The following is a 24,078-nucleotide window of genomic DNA, read 5'->3' on the forward strand; positions in this document are numbered from 1 at the left end:
GAGGTGACAGGAGGAGCCTGGTCCTGAGTCACCCGTTTAGAAGACAGTGGCTGCCCAGAGGAGCTGCTTGGCCAGAAACATCCACTTCAAATTTGTATGAGTGAGAAACCAGCTTTGCCTGTGCTCGGTTACCAACATCAGGGCTGTTACCGCGGCTCCCAGCTGCCCTGGCTCAGCCAGTCTTTTCCTTAGCGCAAGAGACACGGGGTAACCAGGGACAGCCCATTGGTCACCCACGTGACACAAACCCCGAGGCCCGAATCCCACACCTCACACGTGGGATCAGATCAGCGTCTCCAGGGGCCCTGCGTGGACGCGTGGCCCAGAGCTGGCGACACATGACAGCCTGGCCGTGCAGTCAGGTGCGGCGTCCCTTCCTCCATGGGTGTCAGCTGGCCTACAGGGTGTGAGCCTCACATATGACGCAGGACACCGCACAGGGCTGTGGGGACAGATAATACAGCAGCTCTGTGTTTGTCAGTGGCTGGCCAAGAAAGGCCACAGTTTCTGGATGTCTCTCGGGGACAAACATGACGGCACCCGGTCTTCTGGCTCTCAGGTAGCAGTGAAGCCGGCGGTGCAGGCGTCCCTGCTGTCACTGGTGCTCAGGGGCTCCCAGTGTCCTGACTCTTCCTCCAGGGCTCCCTCCATCCAGGTCCCCCCCTGCCGACCCCTCCCCCCAGCCCCTCTGCTCTAGGGAGGCACCTTCGTCCTGGTCCTTGCTGAGCACTGTGTCCTGAACACTTGTCCTCTCTGGTCCTTGGATGGGAAGGCAGCCCTGGGGCTCCTAGGAACTCGAGGGAGGGAACCCGCCGTGTGTCACCTGGCCACTCTGCTCTGCTCCCACATTCAAGTTCAGGTTCTGGAGAGGCCCCTGGGAGCAGTCCCTTGGCAGGCCCTGTGTGTCCCCAGCTGTCCCAGGGCCCGGGCCTGACTTGGTCTTTGCTTCTGAGAGAGTCAGGGGTACTTGTGTTGAGATGAATTACATATGTGCCATGTTTCACGATCTTTAAAACAAATGGAAAGCTCAATTACTCTGCCCATTGGGGTGTGGGTGGCTGGGGGTTCATGGATGTCAGCAGGTCGCCACTACTCAGTTAGGCCACTAGAGGGCACCAGAGACAGCTTTGCAGCCTGGAGAACAGAGGCTGAAGGGGAACCAGACAGGTCCTGGGACCAGGCGGCCGGTCATCAGCACGGCCCTGCTGAATCCTGCGAGGCCGCTGGCCGGTAGCCAGGTTGCTGGGGTCAGGCCAGGACCTGGAAGTCTGAGTTTCAGCTCCAGCTGGCTGTGTGGCCTTTCAAAGGTCACTTAACATCTCTGGGCTTTAGTTTCCTTTATGTGGAAGGATCCTCCTTGATGGATCGTGAGTCCCTGAGAACGGATGAAACGGTTCCATCTATTTCAGGGCCATTCACAGGACTCCCAGTCAGCAACCAGGAAACGTCTGGTGAATGGAAGGTGGCGCAGAGTACACACTCGGGAAGTGCACACGGAATGAAAGCACAGCCGTCTCCAGCAGCCGGGACATGTGACAGTCCCTCCCCACCCTGGATGTTCAGATGGAAGCCAGTCACATAATCCTCTGAGTTCTGAAACCTGTGGAAACTTCCATGCAAATTACTGTAAAAGCTGCCGTGCGGTAGCATGTAACATGGTCTCAAATGTCTTTCCACGCATTCTAACATCCCAGAGTGTGTCTTTTTGGGGCTGTTTAATATCCCAACTGGCCTCCAGAAGAAGCTAAGTCTTCTGAAGTAGAGCACGTGTGTGATGACATAAGACCATCCCATTAGGACGTCTGATCACCCAGAATTTTCCCACCTGCCAACAGAAGGACCCTTGGTATTTGTAGCAGTGACCCTCTACTTCCACTAGAAACCCAAACGCCTCCTTTAAAGAAGTGTTACAATATCTTCAGAAACATGCTTTTTGAAAACCATTTAAAAACGTCTAGTTCAGCAGCGTTTGGTGCATTCACCCGATTGTACAACCATCCCCGCCATCCGTCCCCAGAAGTTTCTCATCGTCCCAAACAGACACTCTGTGCCACCAGACACTCCTGCGTCGGCCCCTGGAGACCTCCAGGGCACTGCCCGTCTCCATGGCTCTGCCCCCTGGGGGCATCCACAGAAACGAAGCACAGTGTCCTTCTGTGACTGCTCAGTGCCCCCAAGCTCCCTCCGTGCCATGACAGTGTTGGAATCTCGCTTTTTAAGGCTGAATCACATTCCATTGTCCGAATGGACCACGTCTGTTTGCCCATCACCTGTCCATCGACATTGAGCTGTTCTCACCTTTTTGGCAGCTGGGAACACAGGTGTATAACACCAGGTAGAAATATGCTTTCTGTCATACACTCGTTCTCACCAGGAAACCTGACATCAACGGTAACTGTCCCCGAAGCCGACTTGACTCACCAGAAAACTGCATTCTGCTCTAGCTTGGCCAGCATTTTTCTAGGACGATGTGGGGGCGCACAGCAGACAGTGACAGGGAATGATGCGTCCCTTTCACAGATGGATGTGCCACCAGGAGGCAGACACCAGACCCCAGGAGAACTTTGGTGACGTGCCAGCACGTTGGTGTGGACGGTCAGATTTGCGTCGTGAGGGAATCCCATCCCCTCCCCACTGTTCTCGCTGTTAGACCGGTCTGTTATCGTGTGGATGGAGCTCGGATTACAGGGGCTGCCCTGAGCTTGTGAATGGCCGAGCACGGCTGCTCAGACAGGTGGAAAATTCTGGGGCCCTGTGCACCTTTTCGGGGAAAAATGCTCCGAGTGGCATGGAGAGGGGCCAGCCGGTGATGTCAAGGCATTTATAACAGAGATTTCAAGCCCTTTTAAGGGAATGAGGCAGTTGCTAATGAGAGCAGCTAACGCTGGGTCTGGAGGAAGCTAGTTACCTTTAAATGCTTGTACCTCTTAAAAAAAAACACGCTTGTGCCACTCCCTTTGTGTGTGGTTCAAAAGACAACAGAGGGCGTGTGGAGAAGATCCTGTTATGCTAATCAGTCTGGGTTTTAACTGAAACTGGGCTCTTCCAGCCCACGGAGCCCGGAGTGGTTGACCCAGGGCCTGGGCTGGACATTCGAGGGCCAAACACACCCGGTGCATGGCACCTCTCTCCCTTTTCTTTTCTTTTCCTACCTTTCCTTTTCTTTTCTTTCTTCCCTCCCTCCCTCCTTCTTTCCTTCCTTCTTTCCTCCCTTCCTTCCTCTCTCTCTCTCTCTCTCCCCTCTCTTTCTTCCTTGATTTTTTAAGCACACTAGTGGGGGGTCTGAAGACAGCTTTATTTTTTAAGCAGCTACAAAGCTGCTTGAAAGCTTTACACCTTCAGAGAGAGGTCTGAAAATAAAATATTTTGCATTTCCAAGCATTTCCATCATCTTCACAGCCCTCCCATTACATTGTCTTAGGAATGTGGGCTTTATAAGGAGGAACCAAGACCCATTACCCTGACAGGCCAGGTCTGGCGGAGGGGACAAGCTCCAGCATTAAGGGCTGGGCTTGCTGTGGCTTTTGTTCTGATTTAGGAATAGAGACCTATGCTGGGAGGTGGAAAGTAAAGATCCCGGAGGCAGTTTCGAGCGGAGCAGCTCACTCTCCCCAGGTTCTCTTCGGAATCACAGAACACTGAAACAAAAAACAAGCCAAACCAAGGACCAGGTCACTAACACTCAAATTGTCACCCAATGAGATGGCCTGGAGCTGAAGAGGGATGGAAGCAAGAATGGAAACGCACCCAGAAGTGAGTGCGTGGAGGTACTTTGGGACCAGACCCTGAGGTGTGGCTGGTGGCAGCGTCATGGGGCCATCACTCTGAGCAGGGGGCAGACACTGCCGGGGCGACCAGGCACCCCTACGATGTGCAGCGTCCGAGGGCTGCGTGGGAGCAAGGCGTTTCTCAGCTGAAGCTTGGCGAGCAGGTCAGAGAAACACGTTTTCTTTTTCTCTCCGTGGGGTCACTTCTCAGTAGTGCGGTCATCTCAGCCCTTCATCATCTCAGCTGAGGAAGCCGCCCTTCTGCCTCGACTCCTGCTGGCCTGTCTGTCACCAGCTGGGCTCCGGGAGGCGCTCTCCATCCTGTGAGCTTATCTCTGTCCCCTGACGACACTGTGCAGATGAGGGGCCCCAGGGACCTGTGCCCACTCCTTCTGCCCCCTCCTCTGTGCCCTTTATTAAACCCTTGCCGTGTTTCAGGGCACACTGCAGCCTCACGTCCTTCTTGAAGCCTTCCCTGAGCAAGAGTCTTGTCCTCCCCCCGGGACGCTGAGAGCCTGTCCGGCCTCTGGTTTTCATCCTTGGAGCTCACGTCTCCCTCTGCACTTCAGTGACTCATGATGGGCGTGGACCACTTACCCCTGCAAACCCCCGCCCCCAGGAAACTCTCAGAGCAGGAATGCTCATTAAAAATGATTTTATTGCCTTGGACCAAAGGGCTTTTGAGCAAATGCTGTTGAATCAATAAGTATTTCTCACCTGGAATATTAAGCAGGGCCACGGAACTCAGTGGTTAACTTGAACTCAAAAAAGAACCTTCAGAATTGGAAAAGCAGGGGTGGTTCCACCACTCAGGAGAGATTCCTGGAAGAATCTACACAAGAAAAGGCATCAAACACAGCAGAAACCCAGCCTTTTTCCCTCAGCGAGTTCTGCAGACCTGGCTCCTTTCTCCAGATCCAATTCCCCAGTGTCCAAGAGAAAGAATTTTTGGGGCAGCCTGCAGACCCTCCAAAACGGCACGGCCTTCGATACTCATTTCTTCTGGTCCAGGGAGGGGGGCCGCCCCGCCACAGAAGGACACAGCTCCCCACTCAGCTTGCCCTCCTGTCTCCTCTGACTTCGCCAGCTGTGCAGGGAAGCTTGGAACCCCAGAGGCCTTTCGTCTGCAAGTCGATTGAAAGAGTGTTCAATTTATGAAAACATCATATGTATAACTTTGTAGAAAGAAAGACACCTTTAAAACAGAAATAAATGCCTCCATAGGAAATGCGGCTTGCCCTCGGGAGGGGGGTGTAGGGGGTGGGGGTGTATGTTGGGGGGGCAGCATCAGTTTCAATTAAGGGGAATAAACATGTAGATCAGCATCGGAATATAGAATACCTTTTAGTACAATCTTTCTTATGGGGAGAACATCCCAAATTATTGCTTCCGCAATAAAAGATTATGGTCAACCAAATGCAGAGTAGAGACCATTAGTGAGACAGGGTGCTCTCATCTATGCGGAGAAATCACTTAGTATCGTTACTGTCACCTTCTAACACTAGCTCATGGCTGTGTGTCCCCAGGGAGATATTGTCAGGTAAAGATGGTGCCATGAAAAAAAGCCTTTGAATTCTTTTGAGCTGTGTGTTACCTAAGGGGAGGGCATCATTACCGGTTGTTAATCTTTAATATTACTGTTTATAAAGATCTTGTGGGTTCTCCCGTGTGTGCCTCTGAGCAGTACGGAGTAAGCTGGCACTCTTTGTTCTTTGGCAGTTACACTCATGGCAGGATTCCTAGGACTTGTTGCTCTAACCTACAGACGTTACGTCCCTCTTGGCCTCGGTTCCCTCATCTGTGAAATGGGCGCACTGATAGTACCTACCTCATACGGTCAGTGACATAACACATAGGAAGTGCTTGGCATTGCGAAGCAGGTATTTTATGTTCAAAAATGAATTCATTTTCTCAGTTCCAAATATGGACTAAAAATAAAATTTGCTGTCAACCAATTTATAACTCACTGTTGTGTGATGAGGGAATTAGGAGATCCAGTCTATAGTGACAGTGGGCAAATTACTTAATTTCTCCGGGTTTCTGTTTCTTGCCTTAATAATGAAGGAGCTGGGTTAGAGGATCTCTGAGTGACTTCCAGTTCTAAAGGCCTTATGATTTAGGATGTTTTCACTTTATTTTAAACAAAGTTTTAATAAGATTTAACATAGGAAGTATTGTACGCTTTAGCAATTTATATTTTAATTATATAAACTTCAGGTTAAAATTGTATTATGCAAAGTTTAAAATACAGAAGGACATGGAAAGTTAAATATGTATATATATATGTCATTCACGTTGAGATAAAACTTGATTCATTTTTTTCATAAATTTGAAAATGCTGTGGGTGAAACTCAATTATCAATTATATTTAAAGGTGCAAAAACAAGATTGGACTCACTGCTAAAGAAAAGGAAATGAATTTCGATGCCCATTGTTTCTGGAAGTACAAGGGAGTTCCTGTGCCTGCATGGCTCTGACGTTTCGGCAGGTGGAAGCCGAAGCAGACAACACGCCTCTCCTCTGGGGAACATGTCATCTAACTGAAGTGGAATGAACATAACTAAGCAACAACATGCACCTAAATAAAACATGGACTCTGAATTTGATATGCATCTCATTTGCAATAAGAAGCGTTTCAGGCCAGGAGGGAAACACCTCTTGACATAATTGGATTCAAATTCTGGGTCCTTTCCTTTCTAGGTGTGTGACCTTGGGCAAGTTATGTAATGCTCCTGGGCTCAGTTTCTTAAACAAAATGGGGCTACCCTTAGAGTTGTTGTGAGTGTGAATGGAGAAAATACATGAAAGACTCTAAGAACAGTGCCGGCCACAGACAGAGAGCAGGAGCCTATCAGCTGCTGTCACGATTCGATCCCATAACCACTCACTGGTTATGTCTACTAGGTAATGGTCTCTGTACTGGACTCTGAACTACATTTGGGCTTCAGCTTTTGTGTCTGGTCTACAGTGTGTCACAGCGTTAGGTATGAAATTCTGGCAGTCCAGTCCAGGGGGACCCATGTTAGTCTGGAAAAAGGCTGTTAGGCGTCAGAGGACTTCTTTGATCCAGGAAGGAATATGAGATGTAAGTGAAGCCTGTGCTGACGGTCTTGCCTCTAAGTGTTCAGTTCCTGTGCCAGGTTTTCGGGAGTGCATTACGATGCATATTAAAGCCACTGTGACATTCAGAGTTCAGCATGCCTGACGAGGCTCTCGTGTCCTGTGTTTATAAAAAGGTTGGTTAATGGTGTATTTCCTCTGTGCAACTTATTTTTGGCCCTTACTAATATTTATGAATACAGTGAAATCTATACAGTCTAATGCATGAGGTTAATTTGTTCCGGTAATCAGCTTGCTTTTATTTAAGGAGAGCTATTCCAGAAGATGCCACCTCTTGACCACTGATTTCAGCAGACTGAGAGCAGGCAACATATGGGAAAGGACAAAGTGAGACATCTAATTCTGGCGACAGCACTTTCTTCTATAAGTTGATCATGCACATGGTGTGGGAAGACGTGCCCTTTGCAAGTCATTTCATTATGAAGCTTCCTGTGACCCCGTCTTGTCTATTCAACCGGCAATGTCGGGTTCACAGGCCGCCTTGGCTGGATGTGTCCACAGGGCAGCAAAAGCTGCTTCCAGATGGTGACCATTCGGTCGCAGTGACCTCAGCTGGGACTGGCTTTGTCACCGGCTGCAATGGTTGTGTTTTGGTGATTTGGGGTAATACTAAGCCTTATAAACGACAACTGTCCTGTACCTGTGCCCATGGGGTTTGGGCAGACACTGGATATTTGGTCCCTGACTCCTGTGGCCCTGCATTTGCACATATGGCAAAGACTCTTGATGTAAAGAGAGAAGAGAAGGGGCCTCAACAACAGGCGCGTTAGCTCCAGGCTTCCTGCGATGCGAGGAGCCCGGAACAGCCAGAAGCCGCCTGGAGGGTTTTTGTCCCGACGGCACAGAGGGGTTTGCTTACGAAGGACAGCGGTGGGCGTCGTGGAGTCCCTGGTCCATAGCACCCATTTCCGAAAGGCTGATGGCTTTTACACGTGCTCCCCCAGGACACACGTCAGACAAAGCGCCGGTGACCGTCCACATTCAGGCGGTCTCGAGTCTCCGGAGAAAGGGGACTCAGAATTAATGATTTGGTTCTCTTTGGCCTCCCTGGTGAAACCCAGAAACAAACCAACAAACACCGCCCCTCCCCCTCTCGCAAAACAAAACAAAAACGAAGATCCCAGGCGCTGGCTGCCGCGGCTTTGGCTGCCGGGCCCGAATCTGACCGCGAAACCCAGGAGCGGGATGCGGCCTGGGCTCCCGCGACCCGCCGCCCGCGGTGGACGGAGTGCCGCGTCGGGCCGCAGGGGGGCGCTCCCGGGACTCGCACCTGCTGGGCCGGCGGCGGGAGGAGCCTCGGCTGGGGGCGGGGCCTCGGGTGGAGCCTCGGGGCGGGGGCGGGGCCTCGGCGGCGGGAGGAGGAGCCGCCCCGCGCCGAGCCGGCGTCTCCGTGACAGGCGCCCTCCGCCTTTTCTTCCCGGTCCCGGGCCGCCCGCGCCCGGTCCCGCCTCGGGCCGCGCCCCCGCCGCCTCCCCGCCGCCCGCCTTCCTCGCGGCAGGAACTGCGCGGCCACAGCGCCGCCCGCCTCGGCGCCGCTCCGGCCCCCGGCCCCCGGCGCCCTCGGCCCGCGCCCTCGGCCCGCTCGCCGCCGTCCCCGGGTCTCGCAGCCCTTCCCGCCGCCCGGTCGCCCCGGAGGGGCCGGCGCCCCGCGGGCACTATGCCCAGCAAGACCAAGTACAACCTTGTGGACGACGGGCACGACCTGCGGATCCCGCTGCACAACGAGGACGCCTTCCAGCACGGCATCTGCTTCGAGGCCAAGGTGAGGCCGGCGCTGCGGGCGGCACCGGGCGGCGGGCGCTCGCAGCCGCACGGGGGGGGGGCGCGGGCTGACGGGGCCTTTCTGCCCGAGGGCCCCTCCGTGTGGGTCCGCGGCCCTGCCGGAGCTGCGGGAGCGCCAGCAAAGTTTGGGCGGTATTGCTGCCCCCACCTGCAGACCCCGTCCTCCCCCTCCCACCTGCAGACCCTCAACCTCCCCTCCCACCTGCAGACCCTCAACCTCCCCTCCCACCTGCAGACCCTCAACCTCCCCCTCCCACCTGCAGACGCCGTCCTCCCCCTCCCACCTGCAGACCCTCAACCTCCCCTCCCACCTGCAGACCCTGTCCTGACCCTCCCCCCACCTGCAGACCCTCAACCTCCCCTCCCACCTGCAGACCCTGTCCTGACCCTCCCCCCACCTGCAGACCCCCATCCTCATTGGCCCAGGGCTGATGGAGTTATAATACTTCCCAGACCCTCGTCCTGAGGACCAGCCGGTAGGTGAATGAAGCCTGGACACCTGGTGCTTTAGAATTGTTTTAGGGAAGCTCTGGTGTTATTTACCTGCTGGGATCCCATGGGAGAGGTGCTTTCAGGAAGGTCTTTCAAATGGGGATGGCTGCTTCCTGATTGAGGAAAATAATACAGGGTGTATTTTAGATTCCTGGTGACCAGGTCCAGGCGTCAGTCACCAAATGCCTGGTTTGCCACGACTCCTTTGCAAGTCCCAGTCGTCGTGGAAAGGCGGGGGTGGGGTGTGAGAGCCACCCTTTGGATAGCTTCGTGGTGCAATGTTAAGTTTCAGCAGCTGGCATGGGGCCGCTGGTGGAGAATTTAGGGGGATGACGAATTCTCAGTGCTGGGGTGAGAGAGCCCAGGCCTGTCCTTGGGGAGGGGCGGGTGGAAGCCTCCGTTCTGGACCCTCATGTGTGCACAGCTGCCCCCCACCCCACCCCACGTGCTTCCCGGAGTGAGGAGCCTGGTTTCTGAAATTCCAGCCGGGGTTCCCACTGCCATCACCTGGGAAGAGCGCTTCTCTGTGGAAAAGGTGGCGTTTTTGGTGTGGAGACAGTGGTCCTCTTCGCCGGCCTTTTCTCCTTTGTGACTTTGTAGATGCAGCATCTTCCGTCAGCTGTCTGTGTCCTCCCATTTGTGAACCATCTTTCTGGTGCGTGTGCCCAAAGCCCTTGGTTACCTTGAGATTGTTCCTTCTGTTGGAGATGTGTGAACTGGTTTCGAGATTCAAAAAAAGAATCTTGCCTCTTTTTTCTTTCCCCGAGTAATCTTTCCCCCAACCATCTTGGCTAGAGCAGGGAGGACACCCACTGCCCTCCAGACGTCGACCCTTGCGGTGGAATGCACAGCTGAATTACTGGGTAAGGCTGGGACCAGAGTGGGGCTGCAGCCAAGATCTTATCTCGCTTCTCTCAGAATAGATCTGGTCGGTCTGAGATGGGAGGTTTGGGTTAATTTTTGTCCAGGCCTGTTGCTTTGGTGAGCAGGCTTTTTATTTTAAAGCCTGAGTTTTCAACATAGTCATGACTTCATTTTCTTGGACGTACATAAGCTGGGAACTTGGCTTTTGTCTTGTTTGGTTCACTAGTGCTCTGTTTCACATGAAGAAGGGTAAGGAGAAAGAGAAGAATTGAAATGTTTTTAAGTCATTTATTCCTTTCTCACAGTCTCTGCATTTGATCCCAACTAGATCTCAAAACCTAGCATGCCTAGAATCATCATGTGAAGGTATTAGAAATCCGGTGCTTGCAACCCCCAATTCTAACTTGACACACCTTGGGGGAGCAGGACTGTGGGTCTTTAACGTGATCTGATGCAGGCGATTGGGACCGGACTTTGGGAACCACTGGACTCGACACTTGCCTGCAGCTCGCTGGGTCTTCCCTGAGTTCTTTTCTAACCAAATGTCTGGGACTGCACGAGCTGGTTCCCATAGTCCCTTCCCTGGACTCACACGGTGGTGCTCCGTGAGGAGGGGCTACAGGTGGTGCCAGCTGTGTTCCCAGTGCAGATCTGGGCACAGGGGACCACCGTCCTGCTCTGAGAATGGACAGCAGAGAGGAAAGGACAGGGCTTATTGTCTGGATTGGGTCCTAGCTCCCAGCTCTGTAATCGAAACTAGACAGCCGCACATTCAAGCCATGTCACCAGAGTAGAGGTGGCAGCAGAGGCTTTCCTGTCCCCTGTGCATCTGGCAAGCGCCGCGTCTCGGTGGGTCCATGTCCCTCCAGAGCAGGGTCCAGGGAGCTGCACGGTCACTTCGATTTCAGGGTTAAATGAGCGGCACACTGTCCTTTGTTCTGGAAAAGCGAAGGCTGCAAAATGTATTGTTGCTGCCCCATCAGGTACCCTGGAAGACGAGCCCGGGTCTTTCTCTCCCACGGGCTGGCAGATTTTCAGCAGTAACACTGGATGCGGCCTCTGGCTTTCAGGGCTCTGCAGAGACTGGAAGGTGGTGGCCAGGGCCAAATGCTTCTGGGCGTCACTTCAGAAAAACACACCGTGTGTTTAGTTGTCCAACAGAAGCCAAGATGTTTTCACCAGCAGGGCTTCCTGTGCTTCTCTGTGTCCCTAGAGGCGGGTCCCCTCAGCCTTATAAACAAGGACACAGGCTCAGGGAGGTTGTCATTTGCTTCAGTGACATAGCTGCGAACGCCAATGCCGGGACATAGACCCAGAGCACTGACTTCAGACTCCCAGATCCAGTGCTCAGGCCTCGGTAGTGATTGTGGTGTGTGCACTGCATGCCGGGTGGGGGCGTCCTGGCTCACCCGGGTGTCCTCCACTTGCCTGGCTCTCAGGCTCTGTGTAGGGAGTTTTCCAAACCTGTAAGGCGGGGCTGGATGCTGTAGGGGCACCGTGTGGGGCCCCTGCACTTGCCGCTGCTCCCTCTCCCCATGCTTTCCTGGTGGCCAGGGCCGACCACCAACCGTCTCCACTTGCCGGACCCCACCTGCAGACGTGTAATGACGATGGTGCAAAGGGTCCTGGAAGTTACGCCTACGTTTGTAGGTGGTTTTTGATTTGCACGGGACTTTCACATAAAAAGAATTTTCCTTGTGGGGAAACAGAAACGTTAGTGTTACCTGAGCATTTTCAGAGGAAAGAAAACAAACAAACGGGGATCAGAGAGATTAACTTGTCGGGAGTCACAGCGCCAATGAGATGAGGAAGTAATGACTGGCTGACACCCAGCGAGCCCTGACTGCGAGCGTGCATGCGCTGGGTGCAGCCTCCTTCCAGTCTCACCCCGTGGCACTCTGACACCTGCCTGGCCCTGGCTCTGTCCCCTGACACGGAAGTATTTGCTCCTCCATACGTGGCACTCGCTGCCCAGGCCCCTGCAGGTATCCACAGGTATGGAACAGGCTGTGGGGACTGGAGAGCATCTTAGCTTACCTGGTATGACCTCCCATTTTACAGAGGGGGAGACTGTGGCCCAGGGGGGAAACCTTTGGCACAGAACACAGCTCACTAAGGGCAGAACAAGGACTCACCCTAGTTCCTTGGCCTCAGGCTGGTTTCCGTTACCTGTTGCTGCTTGACACATGGCCTCCAAACCCAGTGGCTCAGAACAACACTGGCTTAATTGCTCTGAATTGTGGGTCAGGAGTTCAGGCTGGGCTGCGTTGGTCTGTTCTTCTGTTGCCTGTGCTGTGGACGGATCACTCAGGTGGCTGCATTCGGCTGTGGCAAGGCTGGGGCGGAAGGCCCTGGGGTCATTGGTCACATGCCCGGCCTCCACGGGGTGTTCTCACGAGGTCGCATGGTGGCCCTTTCATTGGGCAGCTGGCTTCAGCAGGGAGTGTCCCAAGCAATGGAGGCAGAAGCGCTTAGGGCTTCCAAAGTTGCACAGGCTCACTTCTCCTGCACGTGGAGGTCATGTCAGCCCGTCAGCCAGCTCAGACTCCAGGGTGGAGAAGTGGGCTGCACTTCCCGACAGACGGGGTCCAAGTTGCATTGCACAGGTATACGTGTGACGGGCCTTCTTGCCGGCGCTGTGCTGGGATCACAGTGTGCCACTGAACTTTATGTCCCTTCCATGACACTGAGTGTCCTTGGAGGACTGTTGTGCTTCTGGGTAGAACCCCTGCCTCACATCAGGTCCGTATTTGTCAAGTGGAAGAACCGACCGACTGTGGAAAGTCTGAAAGCAGTAACTGTATTGTAGTATTGCTGAGTGAGCTCGTCGTATTGTTTCAGTGATCTTCTGAAGGCCTCGACTCGATCCTATAAACGTCTGCTCTGCTAGTTTTCCTGAAGCATGATTGTTATTCTCCAACTGAAAAACACTAGAAGTTTCTAAGCCTACTAGGAGAGCCAAAATTCTCAGCATGACATTCAGGGCTGTCTGTTTGAACGATTCCCTTTGATCACCGCGCTTCAGTCCAGTAGAACCAATCACTAAACCTGACCCCCTCCCTGTGATGCCCCCCCATCTCTCAGGCCCAGTGCCCTTCACTCAGTGAAGTGGATATTACCAGTCCCTCTGTATCGAAGGGACTGACCAGACCCTGCTAGGATTAGAGCTGCTCGCCATCTGATCGCTTCCCCCATTGTCATTGTCAGGCTCCCTGTCACTGGGCCCCGTGTTTTCTGCGGTGCTGAGTGTATAGAGTGTATTTTGAATCAATGAATGAATCTCTAAGTGCTTCCTGCCAGGGCTCCAGGGCCCCGCCCCGACCCATGTTGCCCAAGACCGGGCGGTGCCTCGCTGCCTCGCTGGCTTGTCTCCTCCCTCCTGCCGGCTGCTTCTCTTGCTTTAGGTCTGCACCTCCCGGTCCCCAGGGAACCTGAGGGACTCCCTGGTGTCCCAAGAGGTAGCCCCACCCCCACCTCACAGTGTGCCACTTCCACAGGAAGTGCTGAGGAAGCATTTTCCCCAAAATGAATGGAATTCCAGTGATGGACGTGCATGCAATGAGACTCTTTGGTTATAGAACATGTGGCCAATTTCAGGAGGAGGAAATTGTCATTTTTGGTAGAAACATATTTCCAAACTGTTGTGTTCTTATTAATGAAGTGATGCCCTTCTCCCAATTCATTGTTTCATTTCCTTTAGTTTGCAATATTATAATTTTTATGATGTGAATTTGGTTGACAGCACAGCATAGCATGGGCTCAGGAGCCAAAATGTGTTTGAGCCCAACTCCTGCTCTGCCCTCGCTTGCTGTGTGGCCTTGTGCAGGTCACCTAACTCTCCCATAGTGTCCTCATCTGTAAAAAGTGGGTACAAGTATCACACACCGCAGACGGTCAGAGAGGAGTAAATGAATTATAGGTGTGCGTGCCTCGCAACGTGCCTGCCAAACACTTGGCCGTTTTTGTTGTTACTTAGTCCTACAAATTGCAATTTAAGTTTCACCTGTGCATGGTTTCGATCTTGGACTCGCGATACACTCTGTTCTTTTATAAGTCAGGGGCCTAGTAGTGTATTAGCTTCACTTTACATGCCTGCTTAACATGGCTAGTAGCTGCCGTGTTACTCTGATTCCTCAAGTTGCAAATCAGCACGTGTGACTGCTCTGTGGACTTAAAGTAGCTGTGAGCTTCCTTGGGAAGGAATGAAAAGGGGGTAACTAGCTTCCAGTGCATGCCCCCACCACATTGGTCCTGCCTCCAATCCTAGGTAGGATTCAAAATCACAGAAGCTTAAGTACGGTGTGGTGTCTCTCTTCACGGTTGCTCTCTGAATTTCTTGGATAAATATTTCTTTAAGCAGAGGTGATCTGAGCAGAAGGAGCCTTGCATCACGGGATTAATTAATACCTTGTGATGCTTACATTTCCCTTTTAGTTTTTATATCCAGCATCGTGCTTCCTTTGAAGCACTACAACAGCTGGCTTTAAAAGTTACTTAAAATGGCACTTCCACAGGTCCTGGGCCCAGACTGTTGGAGCACATTGGAACTCCATTCCCCTACCCCTCCGTGTGACCCAGTCGGTTTTCTGCAGCATTTCGGTGACACTTGGTGTCTTATACCCTTCCAGCCATGCGGGAGAACTGAAGCCAGCGCCACTCCCCCCTTTATTCTGGAAGCTGCAGCGCTCTCCAGGAGAACTGTTGAAATGATCAGCCTTGGGAGTTGAAAGAGACCTGGGGCTCTCACCAAGGGGTGGGCAAGATGGGGGCACTTGCCACCCATCGCGCTCTGTGTTCAGAACATTCTGGGTGTGTGCACATTAGAGAGAAGTGCCCTGTGCATGCTTGCGGGATTGCCACGCACCCCTTGTTCTGGGCGTCTCTTCCCTTCCAGCTCCATCTGTGCATTTCTTGTCTCATCTACAAGCTCCTCAAGGGCCAGGGGGACTCCCCGCACGCCTGCCTCGTGTTATCCACATCACGGAAGAATCACTATCGTTTTAAAAGCACTTACTATGTTCCAGGCACTATGCCAAGCTCTTCCTATGAAATGATCACCCTGCCAAACAGCCGTGTGAGTTAAGGTAGTCCTGTCACCAGAGGTTTACAGGTGGGGAAGCTGCAGCACAGAAAGGCGGAGTAGCTGGCTCACAATCCATGTTTAGTAAAGGACAGATTCGCCCAGGGGAACCCAGGCAGTCCAGCTCTGGCAAACACTGTTAACAGCTGTGCAGTACCTTTCAAAATACCGAGAGTGAATGTTTATCGGGTACTCACCACTCTCAGCAGGTTACATATGTTAACTAATTTCATCTTGACAGTGGCCCCATGAGGGTGGGTGTTGTTCCCATTTTGCAGTAGAGGAAACTGAGGCCCATCTTTCTAGGTTGGATAGAAGAGGTACATGGCGTATTGAAAGTGGTGGTCTCAGCCCCATCCCCATCACGGTTATGCCTGGGACCCAGGGGCTGGTCGGCTGCTGTGTGTCCGAGGCAACAGAAAGGAGCCCTCTGGTGAGCCCTGTTGTTGATCTGTAGATACGGAAATGAGACGTGAGTTAGTAAGTGGGAGAGCTGAGTGGGGACCGGGCAGGAGACAAGCTTCCGACGTCCTCGTTCCTGGAGACGCTGTTCCTTGCTGGTCTCCTGCCCTGCACTTCCGGCCCGCACACTTCCGGTGCAGTGGTGGCATTCTGCTCATCCTCTTCAGCTTCCAGGCCCTTCCCTGGCCTCTCCCAGCTCCGATCCTGAGGGCCGGTTCTCTCGCTCAGAGCCCCAGGCTCCCACCAGGAGAGGCCGTAAATGCTGAGAAACGTCCAGCCCAGGAGATGTTGCCTTTTGTTGGAAATAAGCCCCCACGCACAATGGAAAAGCTCCTGGGTTGTGTCCTTTTTTCTTGAGTATAAACTCTTCCCTTTCTGTTTTGGTCTCTCTGGTGGGAAGAGGCACTCATGTGGAAGCATTTTCTTTTTCTGCCAAAAGGAAGATGAATGTCTCCTGTGGGCCAAGTGACAGGTAACGAATTCCCTTGCTCCCTGCTCTTTTCCATAAACACACACAACCTGCCCTGTGACTACATTTTCACGCTGGCCTCAAGGCCTGTGGGTTTTCTCTTCTCAAATTTGGCAGCTGGATCAAACACGTTATATCCTCAGCACCCACAGCTCAGTAAGGTTGAAACTTCTTTTTAAAACTATGATTGAAAGTTTACCTTTTGCTTCAAGGTCACTGAAATGCACCTTTTTCCTCATTCAGGTCAAGAATTTTGCAGCCAAAATGAGGGGAGTCACCTGAAAATTTCTTTGGTAAAGCAGAAGTGGTGAAACTTGGTGTCTATCAGAATCACCTAGACACTAATAAAAATACAGAGTCCCAGGCTTATTGAAGTGGCCGAGGGCCTGGGTCTCCGTCTTTGTCGGGGTTTCTGGGTGATTCTGACAGACACCTTAGTTTGAGAACCATGACGCTGGAGCGCTGGTCCTCAAACGTGGCTGCTCATTAGACTCTCCAGGGAGCTAAACAAAATTACTGCTGGCTGAATCCTCTGAGCGATTTTAATTCAGTTAGTATGGGGCGCAGCCTTTGTGTCGCGACTTTTGTCTTCTCTTTGCCGAGACCCTTTCTACATTTGTTTCAAGCATATTCACAATTGCTTGCTGAGGTGTTTTGTGAAAGTTGCTTTGAAATCCTTGTCAGCTAATTCTAATATATCTCCAGCCTTAGTGTTGGCAGCTGTTGCTTGTCTTTTCTCATTTATGTTGAGATTTTCCTGGAATGATGAATGATTTTTGATTGAAACCTGGACATCTTGGGTATTATGCCAGGAGATTCTGGATCTTAATTAGGTCTTCTGTTTTAGCAAGACCCCTCTGGCAGTGGGGCTCATTTTCCTTCTGACGGTGTGCTAGCCTGTGGCCTGAAGCTGGATTTGTGGTTGTGGACCTGCCACGACTGCGTCATCTCTGTACCTGTCTTATAAGGCTTAGCTCATCAAACACTCATTTCTACTGTCTCCCAGTGCTACGTGCACTATTCCTTGAGTTGCCAGAGCACCGTTTGGTGTATCGTCTTAGCATTATTTGTCGGCTTGGATTCACATAGGCTCCGTAAAAGGTGGTTGAACTTGTGTATTTTCTGCGGTACTGGCAGAGGGCCTGCACCTCGTAGCTGCTCAGCACCTAGTAGCTGCTCAGCCCAGGAAGGGCAGCGAGCATGTGGAACATGAGTGAGAGGCCGCACCCTCAGGCCCTGGGCTGTCTGTTCGGTGCCTCATGGCAGTGATGCCTTTGAACAATCCTTTATTTCCTCTTTCCAGCAGTAGCGTGATTGTTTTTCATAAGAAATATGTCTGAAGCACACACTTGAGGCTGCTGACTCACCCCTTCTGAGGGAAGTCTTGATGCATTGGACACGCTGCGGGCGGTGCCGTCACTCTGTCACCTCCACATTCCACTGGGTTCTTTTCTCCCTGACAGTCTGTTCACTCTGCACTCAGCAGGGAGGCCCCGTCCAAGACTCTGGAACGAGGTGTGGAGTTCTGGCCTGGACGCACGCCCAGCCCTACCCTCCGTGGGCTCAGCAAGTCACTTTCATCTTCGCATCCCAGCCCCCTCGTCAGTAGAGTAGGGAGTTGACTTAGAAGGTAAATCTTAGGTGACCCGAGGTCCCTTCCAACGTGAATGCTCAGGTCCTGTGTCTTAATCTTCCCACATCTTCTGTAGACCATGTCCCTGTCCCCAGTGAAGTCACATCCCAGTTATGTAGCCCTCACTGGTTGACAGATCCATCAGAGCCAACAGCCAGCATGTGCCCGCACATGGTGCTGACATGTCCCCACTGTGTGCGTGTCCTGGTGCTCTGAGGCCTGGGATGAGGGGACTTGTGCGCTTTCTTCCCTGGGCTGCTCGTCAATATGTTGCTCAAGCACAACACCATTGAAGCATCACTCAGCCCCTGTTCTCAGACATTTACACCTTTGGCTGCTCTGTGAAAAACGAAACAAAACAAAACATTTAAAATCTCAGCCAGCAATTTACCTTATTGAAGTGAAAGTAAAAATACGATAGCCTCATTCTGGAACAATGGCCACAGCATAATTATTGGGACTTCTGAAATCCCTACAAAAATCACAGAGCAGCTAAACAGCAAAGTGAAAAACTCATGGACAGCAGACAGCAAAATTGGGTGACAAGATATCCCCACAAGCCCCAGAATCCATGCAGATGAGGGCAGTTCGCCAACAGCCAGCCTGATACTGGTGTCTGTGAGGGAGAAAACAGGCAGCAATGGGGCACGTGGTGAATGTGAAAGAAGAGAACCCCACACTTCACTGCAAAGCACGGTGGGGAAGCTCGAGGCCTGCAGCGGGGACCCCGAGCGCAAGGCCAGCATGAGGTCAGCCTTGTGAGCTCTTGGCATGGACCCCCCAGGACAGGAGTCCACACACCGTGCAGACCCCTGGGAATAGCATCCGAATTGAGCAGGAAGCAGGGTAGGCAACAGAGACCAAGAAAAGAGAAGGTTCAGGTAAGAGTGGAGGAGAAACAGCCCCCACAGTTTTCAAATCTAGATGGAAACAACAGAAGAGGAGCCGTGAGCTTAGGAAGACCTCTGAGCTTATCATCATTTAAAAATTCAGGAAGACAAATTCGCATAAAAATTGACAACGGAGAAGCATTGAGGTCAAATACATAGAGATTTCTATGAGAAGCAGCAGCAAGATACCATCTTTGGAGATGCGTGACAACGGAAGCATGCCAAAGGCATATATTCAAAACACAGATAAAAATATAACATTATTTCTAAATGAGCTAAAAATGTTTTAAATTATGCAAGATGTGAAAGAACATAAATGATAATTATGAAAATTCAGAAATAAAGTGACAGAATTCAAGAATCAGAAATAAAATTATTTTAGAAATGAAAACTAAAGTAGAAGGAATACAAGGAAAAATAAACCTAACAAATGCCTAAAGAGTCGGGAATGTTTTACAACGACAAAGAAACACAGGAAGAGGTAAAATGGATTTGAAACTGACAAATATTAAAGATAGTCAAAGAAGAGCTAACATACGGTTAAGAGAGTTTCTTGAAAAACAAAACGAAAGCAAGGGAACTGAATTCTAAAAACAGTAACTTGTGAAACTTTCCCAAAGAAGAAAAATCTCTGAAACCTCATGTTGGAAGAACATATTGTATACTTGAGAAAACTGACACAGAACAGTCGATTTCAAGACACAGTCTAGTAAAATCATCAGACTTCAAAGAAAAAGATCACTTGGGCATCTAAGGAAAAAAGTACATGAATTATAAGGGAAAGGAAAGTTAGACGATCAGACTTACAACAAGCTTTATACCAGAGGAAAATGGAGTAACATTTAAGACAGAGACCGTGAACCAAGGATTGTGAAACCAGCAGTTTTGACTAAAGGTCACTAACACGTAAAAATATCAGGGAGTATTGTTCCCCTGAGTCCTAGAGAATGAACTTCCGATGACCAAAATGACCAGAGACGTGGATGTAAATACTGGTAGAACGAAATAGGAGTTGTTAAGGGACTTAGTGAAGGTTAAAAAGGAGATTGTGTGTAATGGGTACTGGTTGTATTAGTTTCCTACAGCTGCTGTAACAAATTACCACAGTGCTGGTGGCTAAAAAAACAGACATATCCTCTCACAGTTCTGGAGGCCGGAAGTCCAAGTCAGTTTCGTTGGCCTGAAATCAAGGAGCTGGCAGGCTGCCTTCCCCTGATGGCTCCAGGGGACCACCCGGCCTTGCCCATCCAGCTTCTGGTGGCCGCCAGCCTGCCCAGGCTTGTGGCCGCGTTCTGCCTCCCTCTCACAAGGACATCTGTGGTGGCATTTGGGGCCCAGGACAGCCTCCCCGTCTCCAGATCCTTAATCGCATCGACGACGTCTTTGCCATGACACAGTAGCATTCGCAGGTTCTAGACACCTGGACTCCTTCTGACAGGCTGCTATCATCTAATACGACCATGTTTTAAATGGTGGAGGAGAGGGATGGTGCATGCAAAAAAAAGTGTTCGTGCTGTTTCCAGCCTTATAATTGACGCTGTTGGTATTGTTATTCTCACGCTGCTGAGTGTGTGTTTTGGGATAAGCAAATGAGTAATTGTGGGACATTTAATGCTGTCACCCCCTGTGTACTTGAACACCAGAATGCCACGTGGAAGAAAGAACAGGCGAGTAGAAAAGGTTAAGTAAAACCCGCGCAGTCTTGTGTCTAATAGGAATTACCAGCGTGAACTCACGCGTGTGTCTTCTGTCCATTTCATTCCTTCCCACCTTCTCTGTGTGTAGTTTCCCAACCAACGCTGTCCCCTGAGGGAGCTCTAAAAACCACAGTGCCCAGATGGTGGTCTTGAAATACCGTTTTGCATTAAAAGGTACCAGGTCTTCCTGGAGAAATGGCTGATTCCAGATCTGAGGCAGAAAATATCCCAGGAGAGGGAGAGAGAAGACCTTCCAGGCCCCAAAGAGAGGCCAGGTACCAGACATGTGTGATCACGAAGGTAAAGACAGGATGACAGGAAGAGGATGAAGCCACCACTCAGCCCCGACGTAGGCACACACGACACACACAGGCAGCTGCTGGCAGTGCCCAGCCAGCTACTCGGAGGGCGGGAGAGGTTTGACCCAGACTTTGCCTGCTCTGACCTCCCTGGGCAGAGCATCCCTGTCCCACCCACTTGGCCTGCTGCCATCACCTGTTCCCAGCCAAACTTCTGATGGAGCATGACACCCTCGCCTGCCTTACCTGCAGGGCGGTGAGTGTGGGTTTTGTGCACTTATTACCTCATTCAGTCACTCATTCAGCTCCACGTCATAGGAAGTCCACAGAAAGGCATCTGGCCTAAGATCAGGCTTGTGCACCTGGGTCTTCTCCTGAGTCCCCCTTCCCGCACGTCAGCAGTTCTCCTGGCTGCGCTGCAGTCACGGGAGCCCTTACAGTTCCAGTGATGGTGGGACCCCAGCCCAGACATGAAGCAAGAACCCCCAGGGGCAGTGGGCACCGGGCACCCCACTGTGCAGCTGGGCTGCAGAGCGCTGTTGTAATGGGAGGTTATGTGTCTGAGGCAGCAAAGCCAAGGCCGATGCCTGAGCCCTGGGCGTGAACGCTGCCCTGCGGCCAAGTGTACAGGCGTCTTCCGGCCGCGATGGCAGCTCAGTCCTTTCCTCCCATGCTTTCCTGCGGGGTTTCACCCTGTCGGGCCTGTGCTTTCCACAGCTCTTCTCTTTTGGCTTCAGTAGAGACAAATTGATGACTCAGTCCTAGAAGAATTTTTCACAGAGCAGCCGGAGGTGTGAACAGAAGTCGTGCTGCGAAGACATGAAGCGTCATTCCCGTGCGTGCACCCAACAAGCTCACAGGCAGAGACCAGCAGGCACCGGGATGGCACAGAGGGGCGGCCACACGTGTGTGCCTCCTATGGAGCCCTGCCAAGAAAACGGGCCCTCACCTCGGCCAGCCTGCAGATTTAGCAACTATTTTCTAACAATTCATGGGGGGCAGACGAATGTGTTAAACAGAAGTGTGGGAATGTAATCAGCAAGATCTAGACGGTAGGGAACCCCGTAGGAAAATAACCTAGGTCTTAAAAATAATTACTAGTAATTATAAGTTATGAGAAAAAAGATGGTGGATAAATCTGTAAGTTAAAATAGACATTAACCAGTTGCCATGTTTGAACCTTATTTGTATGTTAATTAGAACAAACTTAATTTTTTTGAGACAACCAGGGAAGAGTTGAACACTGACTGGCTATTTGATGAAAGAAATTGTGATTTTTTTTCAGGTGAGATGATAGTGTTACGTTATGTTTGAAGAAAGGTCTTATATCTTTAAAATGCACACTGAGTTATTTAGTGCTGGAATACTGTGAAGGCTGGGCTTTGCTTTCAAATAAAGAGCTGGTGAAGAGGTGGTGGCTGGGGGGGAAACCAAGTGGCCCTGAGTTGGTGGCGACTGAAACTGGGTAGTGAGGTGGGGGGGGGGTGTCATTTATTGTACCATTGTCTCCACTTCGGTGCGTGTAAGGTTTTCAGTGGAAAAGCTTTAAATGAAAATGGAATTATTAGCATTACTGTCACTCAGAAGAGGTGGTTTCTGAAAGGTCGTATGTAAAATGCGACGCTGTGTTGCAGCTCGTTTCATGTTGTCTTTGTACATTCGCGATAAATCCCAGGAGGGAAACAGCACACACGGGGTGTCTGGAACTTGTCTGGGTTCCAGTTGGGTGATTCAGCTGCTCCCCACGCCCCCCGAGCCCACGCATGCCGAGGGCAGCAGCCAGGTTTGCTCCCAGAAGACCTTTGGCCCCAGGACCCCTGGGTGGATTTTGACTCGCCTTTGATCTGGCTCTGTCTTCTCTCAGCGTCACCTCCAGCCACCTGCAAACTGGAGTGTCTCTGGGGACTGAACAGAGTCTGTTTCACGTCTCCCAAGTGTTCCAGGAACGTCTGGAAAGCCAGCAACTGGAATCGCTCTGTGACCGCCCAGAGTCACCAGGCAGTTAGGGGGACAGCTGGGACGTCCACGGCCCTGTGCTCTGTGTGTTGCTCGTGTCCCACAAGTTAAATGCTCTGTGTTCCCCACGTGAGGAGAGGTGCGTGTTCTTCTTACTTAAGCTCGGGTGTGCTGTTTGGAGGGAAGAAAACTGGAGGCCGGCAGTGGAGGCTGTGCTGATGTTGGTTTCGGTGGGGGAAGCACGGTCATGGGCGCCGGGCTGGGGCACTGGGGCAGTTCCGGCCTGACCCGGTTGGCAGGACACCTCTGCACAAGCCAACGGGAGTGTCTGGGGTCCCAGCGGAGTCCCGCCAGCCCACAGTGGGGTGTGGTGTGGCGCCCAGGCTGCTTCCGGTCCTGTTCGTCCTCACCCGGGAGCACCCACCCACGTGGGAGAATTTAAAATGTTTTTATTGCTAAAGCTAACATCATCATAGAGCGTTTGGAAAGCTAGGGCCACACACAGGAAGGCCTGACAGTGAGCGGGAGATGCCAGTGGTGAGTGGTCAGTACGGTTTCCGGTCTGCGTCTATCGGTAGCTTGGGGGCACCGTGCCCAGCACGCAGAGAGCTCCTTAATTTGAGCGGAAAGACTGGGCCGTCCACCATGAACTCCAGTGTTGGGCGTGGCCATGTGGCCCTCCATCACGACATGGTCCCCTGCTTTGCTGGACTATGGCCTGGGTTCCACCTGAGAAGCAGACCAGCAGGAAGGAGATAGGTACACGAGGAGGTTTAGTGTGACGACCTGGTTTTGGTGATGGTGGGGGCTGCCAGGCAAGTCCGAGAGCCATGGGGCAGGCTGCAAGGCTGGGACGCTGGCACAGACAAGCTGCTGCCACAGGCAGGACAGCCCTCTCAGGGAGGCTCTGCTGCGCCCTCAGGACTGTCCCCCGAGCCAGTCAGGCCCACACGTGGTCCAGGCCCATCTCCCTCACCTAAGGTGGAACGATTGCGGATTTTCGTCACATCTCCAAAGCACCTTCTCAGGTGATGATGGAATGACCGGGGCCTCGACATATTAAAAACATCATGCCTGGTAAAGCACGTCGACATATTAAAAACATCATGCCTGGTAAACCATCCTGTGTGAAAATTAATCTGGGGGGTGGGTGCGTCACCACCGTGGTGGCCCCACCCCTCCCTCTCCCCCTCCGTGTCCGACGTGCTTACAGGTCTGCAGGAGACGCCTGAGCCTGGTCATGCTCAGTGTGGACTCGTTCTGTCCTGCTGCACTTCTGCGTAGGTTGGCCCTTGTGTGCCCGTGGCCTGTCCCAGGGCTAAGCTGGAGGCCCTGGCAGGGACGGGATGGCATCTTCTGTTGCGCTTGTCTGTCTGTCTGTCCGTCTGGTCTGAATCTACGCTGTGGCGCCGTGAGTGGCCTCGGTGAGCAGTGACGGTGGCTGAAGTCCAGGTCCCAGAAGGCCAGGTTCCTGTTACAGCTCCTCACAGAAGAGCAAACAACTTGGTATTTTGTTTGTTTGCTTTTATTCATCCAACACACATTTCCAAGAGCCCACTGTGAGCTG

General features: G+C 52.0%; 2 protein-coding genes across 2 annotated transcripts in view; both read left to right on the forward strand.

The window, feature by feature from the left end:
- The window catches only part of LOC109435251 (uncharacterized protein C1orf226 homolog), a 244,108-nt gene that overhangs the window by 125,813 nt on the left and 94,217 nt on the right, over positions 1–24,078 (forward strand). The gene's annotated exons all lie outside the window — the stretch shown is intronic.
- The window catches only part of LOC141569378 (uncharacterized), a 72,617-nt gene continuing 56,212 nt past the window's right edge, over positions 7,674–24,078 (forward strand). Inside the window, exons 1-2 of the mRNA XM_074322435.1 lie at positions 7,674–7,854; positions 8,066–8,649. Of these exons, the coding sequence (XP_074178536.1) occupies positions 7,674–7,854; positions 8,066–8,649 (765 nt within the window). The remainder of the gene's footprint in view (positions 7,855–8,065; positions 8,650–24,078) is intronic.

The sequence above is a fragment of the Rhinolophus sinicus genome, linkage group LG17 (assembly GCF_036562045.2).
Source record: "Rhinolophus sinicus isolate RSC01 linkage group LG17, ASM3656204v1, whole genome shotgun sequence".
NCBI classification, from domain to species: domain Eukaryota; kingdom Metazoa; phylum Chordata; class Mammalia; order Chiroptera; family Rhinolophidae; genus Rhinolophus; species Rhinolophus sinicus.